Source organism: Neoarius graeffei, chromosome 20, assembly GCF_027579695.1.
Source record: "Neoarius graeffei isolate fNeoGra1 chromosome 20, fNeoGra1.pri, whole genome shotgun sequence".
Taxonomy (NCBI): domain Eukaryota; kingdom Metazoa; phylum Chordata; class Actinopteri; order Siluriformes; family Ariidae; genus Neoarius; species Neoarius graeffei.
The window spans coordinates 1,092,112-1,104,900 of record NC_083588.1 but is presented as its reverse complement, the minus strand read 5'-3'; the positions used below and the strand labels follow the sequence as shown (position 1 = coordinate 1,104,900).

Below are 12,789 nucleotides of genomic sequence, written 5' to 3'. Positions count from 1 at the left end.
ACAATCATTATCGCACCCACCAACACCAACCCCCACCAAAATCATTATCACAACCATCACCACCACAATCATCACCATCACCATCTCCACCACAACGACCATCATCATCACCACCATCATTATCACTCCCACAGCCATCACAATCACCACCATTACATCACTACCACCATCACCCCCACCATCACAACCACCACCACCATAACAAACACCATCATCATCACAACCACCAACAACAACCCCAACACCACCATCATCACCACCCCATCACCCCCAGCATCATCACAACCACCAGCACGTGATTCCCCTTGGAGAACCCTAACGCTGTTCTTTGATTACACACAAACATGCGAGCGGCTGTAAATGAAAGTGTGTGAGTTCAGCACCCTCTGTTCGCTCTTCTCATCAGCACACTCAGTTGTTCAGGATGATGGGATTATTCATTATACAGAAATCACTCATTGTTCAATGAATGAAAAACAATCCTCCACTCAGCACATTATCAGTGTTTTCCCCCTTTTCCCTCCACTGGGTTTTGTGGTTTAGTGTAATTGAACCCTCGCGTATCCGTGTGAGTGATTTTATATTTGTTTATCTGAGAAGAACATGAGAAAGAATTTCTCCACAGTGTACAGGAGCGTGCAAAAATCTGACTCGAGGTTTTTATTTCATCAGTCAGAAAAACCAAATATAATTTATTTAAAGCTCTATATTTATTAAACCAGATGATATCAGACGTAAAGTTTCTATATTTGGTTCATCACCCATTTATTTCACTGCCGTTGATTCCAACTGAACACAAAAACATGAAACACAGCTATGTTTTGATTTGTTACTAAAAGCCTGCATTACAAATATTAGCTCACCGCAATGGAGAACAGCTTTACTCACATCTGCCCCCTGTGGACAAAACTGGTACAACAGGGAGACTGGTTTAATTGCTGGTTGTGCGTGTTAAAACTCTCATTTCTGATTGCTCAGAAGGTGTGCGTTATTTTTGTAGAAAATAAACTTGAGGATTATATTTAATGCTCTTCAGCTCATATGTTATTGTTTCTATGGTAACAGCTCACACATGGGGATGTGCACCGCAGACATTCTACATCATTGAAGACTCATTTTAAACAGTGTTGTTTAATTCTAATTCTTATAAACATTGATTTTTTTTCCTCGGAGATGTTTAATGTTTTTGAAAGGAGACTCGGCTGTCGTGCTCTTGCTCAGTTTTATTCCTCACACCGTTTCTTACAATTTAACAGCTGTTTAAACATGAAAAAGTGTTTTCTGGAAACTGCTTTTCTGATCATGACGTTACACTCGCGTCTCACTCACGTAGTCGATCTCGTCCTCCAGATCGTCTCGGTCTTTGCGAGTGTTGACTTGTGGATAAACTTCACTGAGGATCTGCTGCTGAACCGCCGGCGTCTTGCCGTTGCAGTCCTGATGTTCCGCTACACCGGCTGGTCCTCCCGAGAAGCTTTTTTTGCGCTGGCGTGAGTGCAGAGAGGTGGGCGGAGCTCCGGGGACCTGTAGAAGTTCAGGGAGCTCCAGAGAGAGAGCGCGGCGATCCCGACAGGGGACAAAATGTCTGGAGAAGAGCGGTGGAGGAAGAGGAGGATGAGGGTGTAGAGGAGGAGGAGGAGAGAGGAGGGATTCATGCTCAGACTGGTGTGAGTGAGGGCCTCGCACCCTCAGACTGCCCCCTGCGCCCACCCCCACGCTCCGGCTCGGCCGCCCCATACTGTTCCAGCTCGACCTGCGGCTCCATGGGCCCTGAGGAGCCGCACGAGTCCAACTGTACAGAGAACCTCCACCTGGACACTGAGGAGACAGAAATAAAAATAAATTCACAGATAAATTCATGTCATCACACTTCTGTTCAGCTGTTTAGATTTACACTCTGTCCTGCAGTTCATAATAGAATAAAATGTTTTATTTATCATTTACATTACATTTTATTATGTTATGTTCATATCAAGGGGAAAAATGCATTTTTAAAAAAATGTTTAACAGGTGACCAGGTGATTTGAGTTTGTGTCACATGACCTGTGTGTCGATACTCTGTTCAAATCTATACAATTTATTTTAATCTAATTTGAACAAAATATTTTCTGAACAAATTCCCAGGTGGGTCTGGTGGTGTGAGAGCTCATGTAACGCCTTCACGATGTATTTAAACACTGATTTTCACGACCTGGAGTGTGAGGATTATCACTGATGTGATTGGACAACTGACAATTGAACAAAGAAAGAAAACACAAATAAAAACTGGAAAGAGACGCATTAGGAATCGTAAAACTCTGAAATTTGATCTGACGTAACGACTTCAGCTCCATAAGAGTTTAATTTGTTGCGTAAACACCAGGATGGAACTCGAACAGGAAAAACACGTTGAACACCTTTAAATCAAAGTTGGGCATACCTAACAACCTGTCCCCCCCCACACACACACACTTCATGTTAAAGCTGTTAATGTTATAGTCATGCTGTCTGTTATCACCCAAATGAGGATGGGTTCCCTTTTGAGTCTGGTTCCTCTCGAGGTTTCTTCCTCATGTCGTCTGAGGGAGTTTTTCCTTGCCACCGTCGCCACAGGCTCGATCGTCGCGGATAGATTAGGGATAAAATTAGCTCATGTTTAAAGTCATTAAAATTCTGCAAAGCTGCTTTGTGACAATGTTCATTGTTAAAAGCGCGATACAAATAAACTTGACTTGACAACGTAAAAATGAACTAAAATATTCCTTTGTGATTTTATTTTTGTTAAATAATGTACTGTAGTGATGTTTTAGTCATTTACTAGAGAGTTGCTTTCATTGAACTCATCCCTGAGTAAACGCTCCTGAAAGTTTAAAAGCATCCTCTTTTATCAATCATCCTCCTCTCCAAAAGGACAATGATCATCGAGTTTATTGCAACAGGTTGCTCTCAGATTCACAAGTGCCTCTCTACGCGAGCGCCGTGTGCATGCTGATGCTAATTGGTGGACAGACGGCGGGTTCTGAGCACTAAGTGTGATGTAAGTGCTGCATTAAATGCTAATCCATTCAGACAGAACTGGTAGCTAATTATCAGGCTCTTTGTGCTGCTTTAAGCGCTTTGTGCTGTTTTTTTTTCCCCTCTGGGTCTTTTAGACTTTTACAGAAAGAGTGTTTACCAGAGTTCTCTGCTCCAGACCGGTTCTCCCGAGGGAACTGACGCTGCTCTTTCTGGAGCCCAGAGCGAAGCCTAGCCGCTCAGTGGGGTAAACACCGAGAGCGTTGGGCATCGGTGCCAGGTCCAGATGTCCGTTAGGGGTCAGAGTGCAGATTTTAGGATCTGGGTGAAGAGCAGGAAGTAGAGAATGTGTGTTCATACAGTCGCTTCAAGTTAAGAAAAACAATATGCTAATGATGACATGCTAATTCTGCTCACAGTCTGCACTACGATAATCAGCTGCACTCAGTCACTCAGATGCCTTTCATTTAACTGTGGTCTTGTTCAGTTTGGCGACAAAAACGTTTACTTTTACACACAACTTTATGAGAAGCTTGATGAAGGAAATAAGGGTAAAAAAAGGGGGGGTGGAGTAGAAAAGGAGAAATAACCGAGCGTGGAGAAAAACTATTGCTTTGCGAGTAAAGCAGAAAATCCAGAATCAGACCAAGAGTTTACAGCTTTTCCACTGAAACAGGAAAGATTATAAAAGATCATGCTTTCTAGAAGATCTGAACTTCTTTTTAATGCTCGTAACTGCTCCATCTGTTGGTCAGGAGGTCCGTGTGCATGCATTGCTGATCTTATCTTAGTATGAAGCCGAAATGATTTCTGGAAAAAGCCTTCATGCATTAATGATACACGCTTCAACACATCACTACTAATTTGATGTGAATAAAAAAAAGAGAGAGAGTGTAATGATGACAAAAACAGAATGACAGACAGAATGTGTCTAAGATCTGGTGTGAAATTGGAGATCTACAGGTCTTAATACCTGACAACTGGAGAGAATCTCTCTCTTTTTCCTTTTCATCAAAGTTGCAGGAGGATCGGTCATCGTCCGAGTATGACCTGTTAGCATCACCCTGTTGAGAGAGAGAGAGAGAGAGAGAGAGAGTATTTCACTAAAACACTAAACAGATGATGAGAACATTGGTTAATGTTGGTGTCGTTGTCCATGACCTCGCTGTAGAGGTTTCTCTGCCCTACTTCCCCACTCCGCCTCCTCTATCCCTCAGATGTAGACCACAACCTGAAAGCCCACTTCCTCATGCTCCCTGAGGAGATAACCTACTCCTGCTGTCTGACTACCTGCATCATGTGGAGCCCAGAGTAGAAGCCAAAAAAATAAAATAAATAAAATAAAATCAATTCCACCATCAGAGACTCGAGGCCTGAGAGAACAGAACAAAACACAGAAGAGCTGCAGTTCAACCTGAGCTCCGGTTCGAGATCTCTGGAGATCCCTGGTCCATAAAAACAAACAAACCAGCAGGTCATCTGATTTGATCAAATTTCACTGTTTTGAACATTTTGGTGGATAAATTTGACGCTGTATAAAATGCTATTCTTTTTCTGCAGATATTTATTTTGTTACATCACAACAGACCGACATTACAAAATCTCAAACCCGTAAGAGTTCCTCCAGAGAACCCTACAGCGGAGTGCTTCCTGTCAGAAAAGGTTCTCATCCAGTGACCGATTGTGAGTATGAACTGGGAGAGTGTGCAGTGAGTTTTGGAGAACCCTTTTAGGAGGTGAAGAACCCTTCAGGAACCCGTTACACTCAGAGTATATGATGAGGATTTCATTTTGTAACTGTGACCTTTTTTTGTGCTTTATTCAAATCCAAGTTAAATTAATGTGAATGTTAATCTCATTAAATATGCAGATGTACAGTGGTTTTAATTTCAGTGATGTGATTCATTCTTGAGTGCTGATTGGCTGAATCTGTCCTGAATCTGTCCTTGCTGTATTACATCACTACAATTTGAATTTTGTGTTTAAAATTTTCTTGTTTTAAAAGTTAAATGCCAATTTCTGTGAATTCTGTTTGAAAACACAAAATTAAACTCCAAAATAAAAGCGTTAAAATGTCTGATTTAATTTCAGAATTAAAATCCAAACCGTACAGAACAGTCGCGTGTTGTGTCTCTGACCAGCAGGTTTGTTGGATCCGCTTCCTGAAGGTTCTCGCCTCAGTACCTGCGAGTGTCTCATTACAGAACCCGATTACCCAGAATCCCTGAGGAGAGCGACGTACCTCGGCCTGAAACCCCTCCACCAGGATGGCAACCAGCAGGTTGAACAGGACGTAGTTCCCGAACGTCATCAACGCCACGAAGTACAGAGCAGCGAGAGGAGACGTGGAGGCCATGCCATTATACAGAACCATGTTCCAGTCCTCCTGAGTCAGGATCTGCGTGCACACACACACACACACACACACACACACACACACACACACACACCATTGGACTTTACATGTAATAACATTACAATTAACATGTAATAAAGGATGATCAAAGGGACAGTTGAATATATTTGTGAACATTTCTTCATTTCTGTGCTGATTAAAGTCACTTCAGGCTGTGAATCGGTACGTGCGTGATATGATTCAATCCCAAAACCAACACTGAAACCTCCACCATCAGCCGGTGTCCGTGTTCTTTAAAAACTACTGCACTTTCAAATGATTTGTTTTTGACTGAAGTGTTTCATGTTAAAAAAAAAAGATGAAGAAAATTTGCAGGTAAAAATACGAGAAAACATGAAAAAAAATGTATCTGGGGGAGGGGTAACATTGTGAGAAAAAAAAAAACCCTCTCCAATTTTCTGAGATTAAAGTTATACATTTATGAGAAAAATCCAGGATATTCTCTGAGATTATAAACTCATAAATCTGTCTAAAATGAGACATTCTGAGATGAAGTCATCACATTTATGCAAAAAAACCCAAAAACTCAGAAATTGTGTCATGCTTCCTGGCTAAAGTGTCATTTTCATTTTTTCAATCATAAACTGATGACTTTATAATCTTGGAGAATTTCTAAGTATTTTTTCCTCGTAAACATATCAACTTTATGAATGAATGAACCCTTTATTGTCACTGTTACCAGTGAAATTGACCATCAACCTGTCCTTACAGAGGGGGAACAGGACAGGAAGACAGGGATAAAAGAAAAAGAAACACAGTAGTAACATGAGGAAAGATGAGGAAAAAAGAACACCCCCCCCCCCCCCCCCCCCCCCCCCACTATGCTCCTATCAGGAGTACAGTGTGGGAGCATTTAAAAACCTCCGCACAAGCACACTAACACAAGTACACTTTAAAACACGGGACTTGAGGGGGGGAAAGGAGGGGGCAATCAGGGGTGGGGGGTAATGGGGTAGGAGGGGAGGGGAGGAGGTAGAGGTAACCCAGCGCAAGCAAGCAGCCGTCCGCTCCTGCAGCCATGAGGGCGCTGGTCACGCACCCGCTTGTCACACTGGGGGTGAAAAACAGTGACCGCGGAAAATTGGGGAAGGAATGTGAAGAATGCGAGAGTGTCTCCCAGCAGTGACCTTCTGGGGGAAATGTTTCCCCAGCAACGGCCTTGATCAAGGCCGGTGCTGTTCAGGGAGCTGAATGTCGATAAGATAGAGATTGTTTGGTCTTTCGAACAGACGCAGTCTTTACACGTCCACACCACTCGTCCATATCTGTCTATTTCATCCATATCTGTCCATTTCGTCCATTCTGTTCAATTCAATTCGGTCCCCGAAATACTTATTCCTTGCAAAGCCAAAAGCATCTCCAAGATGACAACCACGTTGTAATTCAAGTTCTGCCACAGTCTGAGTGCCGACAGCTTTGTCCACTGCTTCAATCATATCGGGCAGCTTTGTGGGGCTTTGAACAGCTGTCACCGTTGTCTGATTTCCTCGATATACCAGGGCAACGCCTAATCCAATCAGCAAAAGTCCGGTAATCATGGTTCAGAATAGGTAGATATCTTCAATGTCCTCCACAGACGTTCCAGCAGGACAAGTGGGTTCCCCCGAACACAGGCTTCTCGTCGAGAAAACTGTGTCAATTTCGTTAGGAGACCAGTTTATCAAATCCATGCTTTTTTAGTTTAGAAATTCAATGCGGAGAGAGTCTCTCAAAAAAAAAAGTATAGGCAGACGAGACGAACAAAGAGCACAAGCAGGAAAAAAGGAGAGGAGAGGAGAGGAGAGGAGAGGAGAGGAGAGGAGAGGAGAGGAGAGGAGAGGAGAGGAGAGAAATGCGACCGCCTTCCATGAGAGCACGGAGGGAAAAAAAATCTTAATTTTTAAGTGTTTAATCTTAGGCACTGAGTTTTTCCTCTCAGAATACACCCCCCCCACCTCAACTCCATGTAAAGAATAATAATTACGAGATCATGAAGTATAAAATATAAATCGAATAAAAATCAAACAGAACAAAAAAAATTACAGTGAAGTCTCTTTATGTCCATCACTACAATAAATAACTTTTTCCCAAATCCAATTCCCAGCTTTTCCATTCGCTCCAGGATCGGATGAAACCCCTTGTTTTTTCTCTGATATCTGGTGTTTTTTCTGCTCTCACTCGGAGATGATCCTGAGTGATAGTTCTACCTGAAACACCGTGACGATGGCCCACAGCAGGGAGTCGAAGTTCTTCCGATCAGGAACCGTATCTCCAGCTTCAGTCTTCAGACTGAACTTACAGCCGAATATGTGCATTCCCAAAATACTGAAACACAAAAACACCAAAATAAAGCACAGTGACACTCAGTTCACACTCGCAGGGTCTGAGGTGCGGTGAGGTTTATTTCAGATCAACAGCATGATTCAGTATTTAACGTCCTCTGTTTTTGGTGTTGCTCTTTTGATTTTATGTTTATTTCAATATTTAAAATTCTTTAATTTTTTTCATGGATTTTATTACTTTTTAAAAATAATTTTCAGTTTTTACTACTTTATCACACAACTGTTAAGAGCCATGTGCATGAAATATGCTCAATAAATAAAAAAATAATACTAAAGCTACAAAATGACCGTCTTAATGTCAAGTTTTATGTAAAACATGTCGAGAAGTGGCGCTACGTTTATTTATTTATTTATTTATTTAATTTTTAAAAAATATGTTCTACATGTCCAAGCTGTTTTTAATAAGAATTTATTTTTGTATTGTAATCGAGTAAACATGGAACGACTGAAATCTCACAGTATATTTACTGCGTTAAACTCCGCCCTGTTTTTCCACCTCTAATTTTTTTTTCTGAGGCTGAAGTTCACATGTAGTACACTACGAATGTAGGGAACCTAAAGAGTGAAAAGTCAGTCAGTCAGTCAGAACGCCGATTCATTCTGGAAGGAAAAAAAAAATATTTATTTGCAAAATTTGATCATACAATTCTACAAAATGAAATAAAATATAATTAAATATAATTATTATGTTATTGAAATATGCATAATTATTTTTATTGTGCATAAAATATGATATTATCTGATAAACAAACCTGAGAAAGAGTAAAGCCAGCTGCTGTGCACACATTTTTAATGTTGTGATGCAGATCAAGTCAAAATAGTGAAATAATAATTATTTTAGTCTTTAATTGATCAAATCTCGCACCATTGTGAGGCTTTTATCAGGGTTTTATCTCTGTGAGCATGCTGAATGGCTGAGAAATGTGTCAATCATCACCCAGGCCACGTCTGGCCCCGCCCCCTCACCAACCTGTTGTGTGTGTGTTTGTGAAAGTGAGCAGAGAATTTAATACGACACTGAATACTGATGGTACGGTCAATCATCATCATCATCATCATCATCATCATCATCATCATGTGGAGCATCACTTCTTCCACAGTCACTCATCACACTGATTTGTTTGTTTGTTTTTTAAACAAAAGTAAATGTGTAATTTTCATTGTGCACGTGTCTGTGTGTGTGTGTGTGTGTGTGTGTAGATGAAAGCAGTGGTGTGTGAGTTGTGAGCTCGCAGTCGCGGTGTCAGTGTTTAACCGCCATAAATCTGAGGCTCGTTTAGGCGAGTGTAAATTCATCAGCACTCAGGGACGACGTTGTGAGAGGAGGAAAAGACGGATGGGCGACGGGGTTTAATGCACTCAATCTGGTGTGGGAACCCATCTGTCTGTGAGCACTCGGCAAGAATTGCACTGCTGCAGGGTCGTGTGTGTGTGTGTGTGTGTGTGTGTGTGTGTGAGATTTGGGGGATTCAGTGTTATTATATTGACTGCCATTCATCTCCTTCAGTTCTCTGTGGGCAAGCAGCTAATATCTGTGCTCTCTCTCTCTCTCTCTCTCTCTCTCTCCCTCACACACAATATACTGTAATGGCTGTATCATAAACCTTTCTGTATAATATATGGATCATATTCAGATCCAGTGACTCGAGTCCAAGAGCTATGTCAGTATTTATGTCAGGAACGGAGGAAATATATGCGGAAAGTTCCGGGTATTCAGTGTCGGGTTATGCAACTGCCTAAGTCGCATTTTTTAGTTCACACCTGATGTTCAGACCTGTCGAAGATTAAAGAGAAACTTGAAATTCATTAATAATTGTATCCAGAAAAAAAATCCATTCCTTGATATGAGCGGTATCTCTGATAAAGGCGCGTCTCCCGTCAGGATACAGTTAAAATACTCACTCAATCACACTCCTCCTCACCTGAAGATGAAGATGAAGAGCATGAGGAGCATGCAGAAGGTGGCCACATTGTCCATGGTCTTCATGAGAACGACGAGCTGCCTGCGCAGAGCCGGCATGAAGCGCACCAGCTTTATCACCCTCAACAACCTGAACGTCCTCAACACGGAGAGACCGCCGTCAGACTGACCAATGATCTCACACACACTGACACACACACACACACACACACACACACACACACACACACACGAGGTGATATTAACAATATTCCTCACATGACCTTGACAAAATCCAGAAACAGAAATCAAATTTTCACTGGATATAAAACAAACACCAAACACTGAGTGACTCGACTCGGCTCAAGATCAGCATTTTACTCCACATTATGTTCATATACAGTGTGTTTAAAGATGAAAAAGCACATTTTGTAAAGTTCTGAATGATGTTAAGAAACGCTGTGATTCTTCTTGTGATCATCGGTTCATTTGCATTTTATTAAAATGACATTCTGATGTCTTTAACGTGATGCAGGTGTATTTGTGGTTAGTTTAGTTCCTACAGGAAGTAATCCAGAAAGCATCTTCACTCACCTGATGATGACGATGATGCCATCAAAGATGTTGTATGGGTTCCTCAGGTACTCAAAGAAGCCGAACGCTGTGAGCTTGAGGATCATCTCCAGCGTGAACATGCTGGTGAAGACGATGTTGCAGACCTCCAGCACATTGGTGAGTTCCTCAGGCTGAAGAAACAAGAAAAACGAGGATGATGTCATGACCTTCACGGACACACAGCTTCCTGAATGTTTTCTTTAATGTTATTATGGGACTAAAAACAATAGAACACATTTTCTGAAAAATAAATAAAAAACAATCACATTGTGTCCTGAAGCACAGCTGATTATAAACATCTTTAACAGAATCATCTGACAGTTTCTTCAATTTATTCTTCAACCCCACCCTGACCACGCCCAGATCACACCTCTTGGTCTCACTTGTATTGAGTGAATTCATCCACTGTAGCATTCTGGACTCTGATTGGTCAGAAGGTGTTGATTAATTCTCTCAAACAGCAGCTCTGATAGTAGTGCAGGTTTATATTAATGCACTTGTTCTAATTATAATATGTTATGGTTTCCATAGTAACAGCTCATTCACAAGGGCGTCTCCAGTGAATGCTCCACATAAACGGATATTAAAATTGTTGACATGGTGATGTAACATTTCTGGAAGGAGATCTCCAGGAACAAAACTCATTTCAGTAATTTAAACGCAACCATAAATAGATAAAAAGTACAATGTTGTTCTTTCATCAATAAAAACTTGTAATCATTGGCAGATTGCTGTGGTTTAAGAGAAGTAAAACGCCTGGGGACATGCTGCTTTGGGAAAATAATCAACTTTATCAGGACCTGCACTTCATCACACCACCCTGTGATTGATGATTTTCCAATAACAGTGTGTTCCCAAGTGAGTTATTCTTGACAAGGTGTTGTTCGGAGCCATGTTTCTGCTCTGTTCTCATTATAGAGTCGCATTCATTATGCTTCTTTAATTTTCCTTAAGTTTGTAGTCTGACCGAGAGTTAGGGGTGAGGGGATAAGAGTTAGGGGTTAGCAGTTAGGGGATAGGGGTTAAGGGATAGGGGATAAGGGATGGGGTTAGGAGATAGGGGTTAGGAGATAGGGGTTAAGGGATAGGGGTTAGGAGATAGGGGTTAGGAGATAGGGGTTAGGGGATGGCAGTTAAGGGATGGTGTTAGCGGATAGGGGATGGGGTTAAGGGATAGGGGATAAGGGATGGGGTTAGGAGATAGGGGTTAGGAGATAGGGGTTAGGAGATAGGGGTTAGGGGATGGCAGTTAAGGGATGGTGTTAGCGGATAGGGGATAGGGGTTAAGGGATAGGGGTTAAGGGATAGGGGTTAAGGGATAGGGGTTAAGGGATAGGGGTTAGGGGATAGGGAATCGTGGCTCAGCTTCTCTGCACTCTTATAAAGAGTGATATCACTGAAAAGAAGAGAAATGGTGGATTTATTGAAAATGAACCCACCAGTTGAAGGTAATTACCCAGCCTACTGATGTCAGAGTGTAATTAACGCTCCAGCGTAATTAAATATTCACACAAAGTCACAACGATTGTGAGTTTTAACTCCAGAAATCTCTCCCTGATTAACCTGTGGTTAGACGTTTATATTCCTGTTTTAAAGGAAATCTTCACTTCTGAAGGCTGTAATTTGCAAATGCTGAATAAATTTATTTTATGGTTAAAATTATAATATGATAAAAATCTTAAGTGATAGAATGACATGAATTAAAAGTAAAGGAAAAAGAGGGAAATGATGATCCTTGTCTTTTTTTTAATGCGAGGTGGTGTTCTCTGATATTTCCTCTCCAAATGAGTCGTGGGTAATAAAGACGCAGTCGGGACTTCATGGCTTTAACAGAAATTAAACCTAACATGGTGTTTTATATCATTTATTTTAATAACATTAAAATAAATGATAAAAAATGACTCTCTCTCTCTCTCTCTCTCTCTCTCTCTCTCAGGGGAGGATGAGGATGACCTTCATCACCTCAGAGTTAAGAGCGTTACTTTAGGAAAATAAATGAAGTTAAAGGTTTATTGTGAGGCAGATGAGGAAGTGGAGACGGCGTGACCTTCTTGGGATCTTCATGTTGAGGCAGATATAGGAGAAGTGCAGCTTCTTCTTCTCTCTCTCTCTCTCTCTCTCTCTCTCTCTGTGATCGATATCACTCGCTCTATGGAGGAGTCCAGGCAGAGACATGAAGGACAAGTGAAAACCAACCCAGTGATATCACACAGGAGACTCCATTTAAAGCAACAGAGACATTGATGCAGCAATCAGAGCTGATAAAAGACACCCAGAGACTCTGCACTCAAATCCCTCCATCTCACATCTTCTTTATTTACCCCTTCTTCATTTCTTGTCCTGCTCTTCTCCTTCCTCCTGTTTCCTTTCCTTTTTCCTGTTCTTCTCTTTCCTCCCTGCCCTCATCTCTGATCTATCCGTCTATTTTAAAATTTCTCCCTTTTTGCTTCTTCCTTTTCTTTTCATTCCTTCTCGATGTCCTTTCACCAAAATTTCTTGGACACAAGTATCACGACAGTAAGGACTTCTTTTATTTTTCCTTT

General features: G+C 41.4%; 1 protein-coding gene across 1 annotated transcript in view; it reads right to left on the bottom strand.

Annotated features, from left to right (window-relative positions):
• LOC132869380 (voltage-dependent T-type calcium channel subunit alpha-1I-like) overlaps positions 1 to 12,789 on the bottom strand; it is a 48,700-nt gene that overhangs the window by 35,706 nt on the left and 205 nt on the right. Inside the window, exons 2-9 of the mRNA XM_060902719.1 lie at positions 12,734 to 12,789; positions 10,226 to 10,377; positions 9,654 to 9,839; positions 7,597 to 7,714; positions 5,237 to 5,392; positions 3,968 to 4,058; positions 3,155 to 3,315; positions 1,330 to 1,818 (exon numbers count right to left, since the gene is read on the bottom strand). The exon at positions 12,734 to 12,789 is cut by the window's right edge and continues 33 nt beyond it. Coding sequence (XP_060758702.1) covers positions 1,330 to 1,818; positions 3,155 to 3,315; positions 3,968 to 4,058; positions 5,237 to 5,392; positions 7,597 to 7,714; positions 9,654 to 9,839; positions 10,226 to 10,377; positions 12,734 to 12,789 — 1,409 coding nt within the window. The remainder of the gene's footprint in view (positions 1 to 1,329; positions 1,819 to 3,154; positions 3,316 to 3,967; positions 4,059 to 5,236; positions 5,393 to 7,596; positions 7,715 to 9,653; positions 9,840 to 10,225; positions 10,378 to 12,733) is intronic.